Below are 202 nucleotides of genomic sequence, written 5' to 3' on the forward strand. Positions count from 1 at the left end.
TTACGATGATGCTAACTATCTCGTGGCTCCTCCTTCGCCCCCTACAGGATAACGACTGCTCTCTGTTGCCTGGACCGAGAGAAGACGCCAACGTACGCCATCCAGGTCGTTGCTTCTGACGGAGGGGGTCTCAAAGGTAAATTAAAGATTTTTCCTTTTTTGGTTATTAAAGGAAGATGGAAAAGGTGCAGTTTCGCACTGA

The 202-nt window shown here is 48.0% G+C and overlaps 1 protein-coding gene across 1 annotated transcript in view; it reads left to right on the top strand.

Annotated features, from left to right (window-relative positions):
- The window catches only part of LOC119586935 (putative neural-cadherin 2), a gene marked incomplete at its 5' end in the record, with an annotated part of 72,205 nt that overhangs the window by 23,426 nt on the left and 48,577 nt on the right, over positions 1 to 202 (top strand). Inside the window, 1 exon segment of the mRNA XM_037935667.1 lies at positions 48 to 136. Coding sequence (XP_037791595.1) covers positions 48 to 136 — 89 coding nt within the window.

Source organism: Penaeus monodon, chromosome 22 (assembly GCF_015228065.2).
Source record: "Penaeus monodon isolate SGIC_2016 chromosome 22, NSTDA_Pmon_1, whole genome shotgun sequence".
Taxonomy (NCBI): Eukaryota; Metazoa; Arthropoda; class Malacostraca; order Decapoda; family Penaeidae; genus Penaeus; species Penaeus monodon.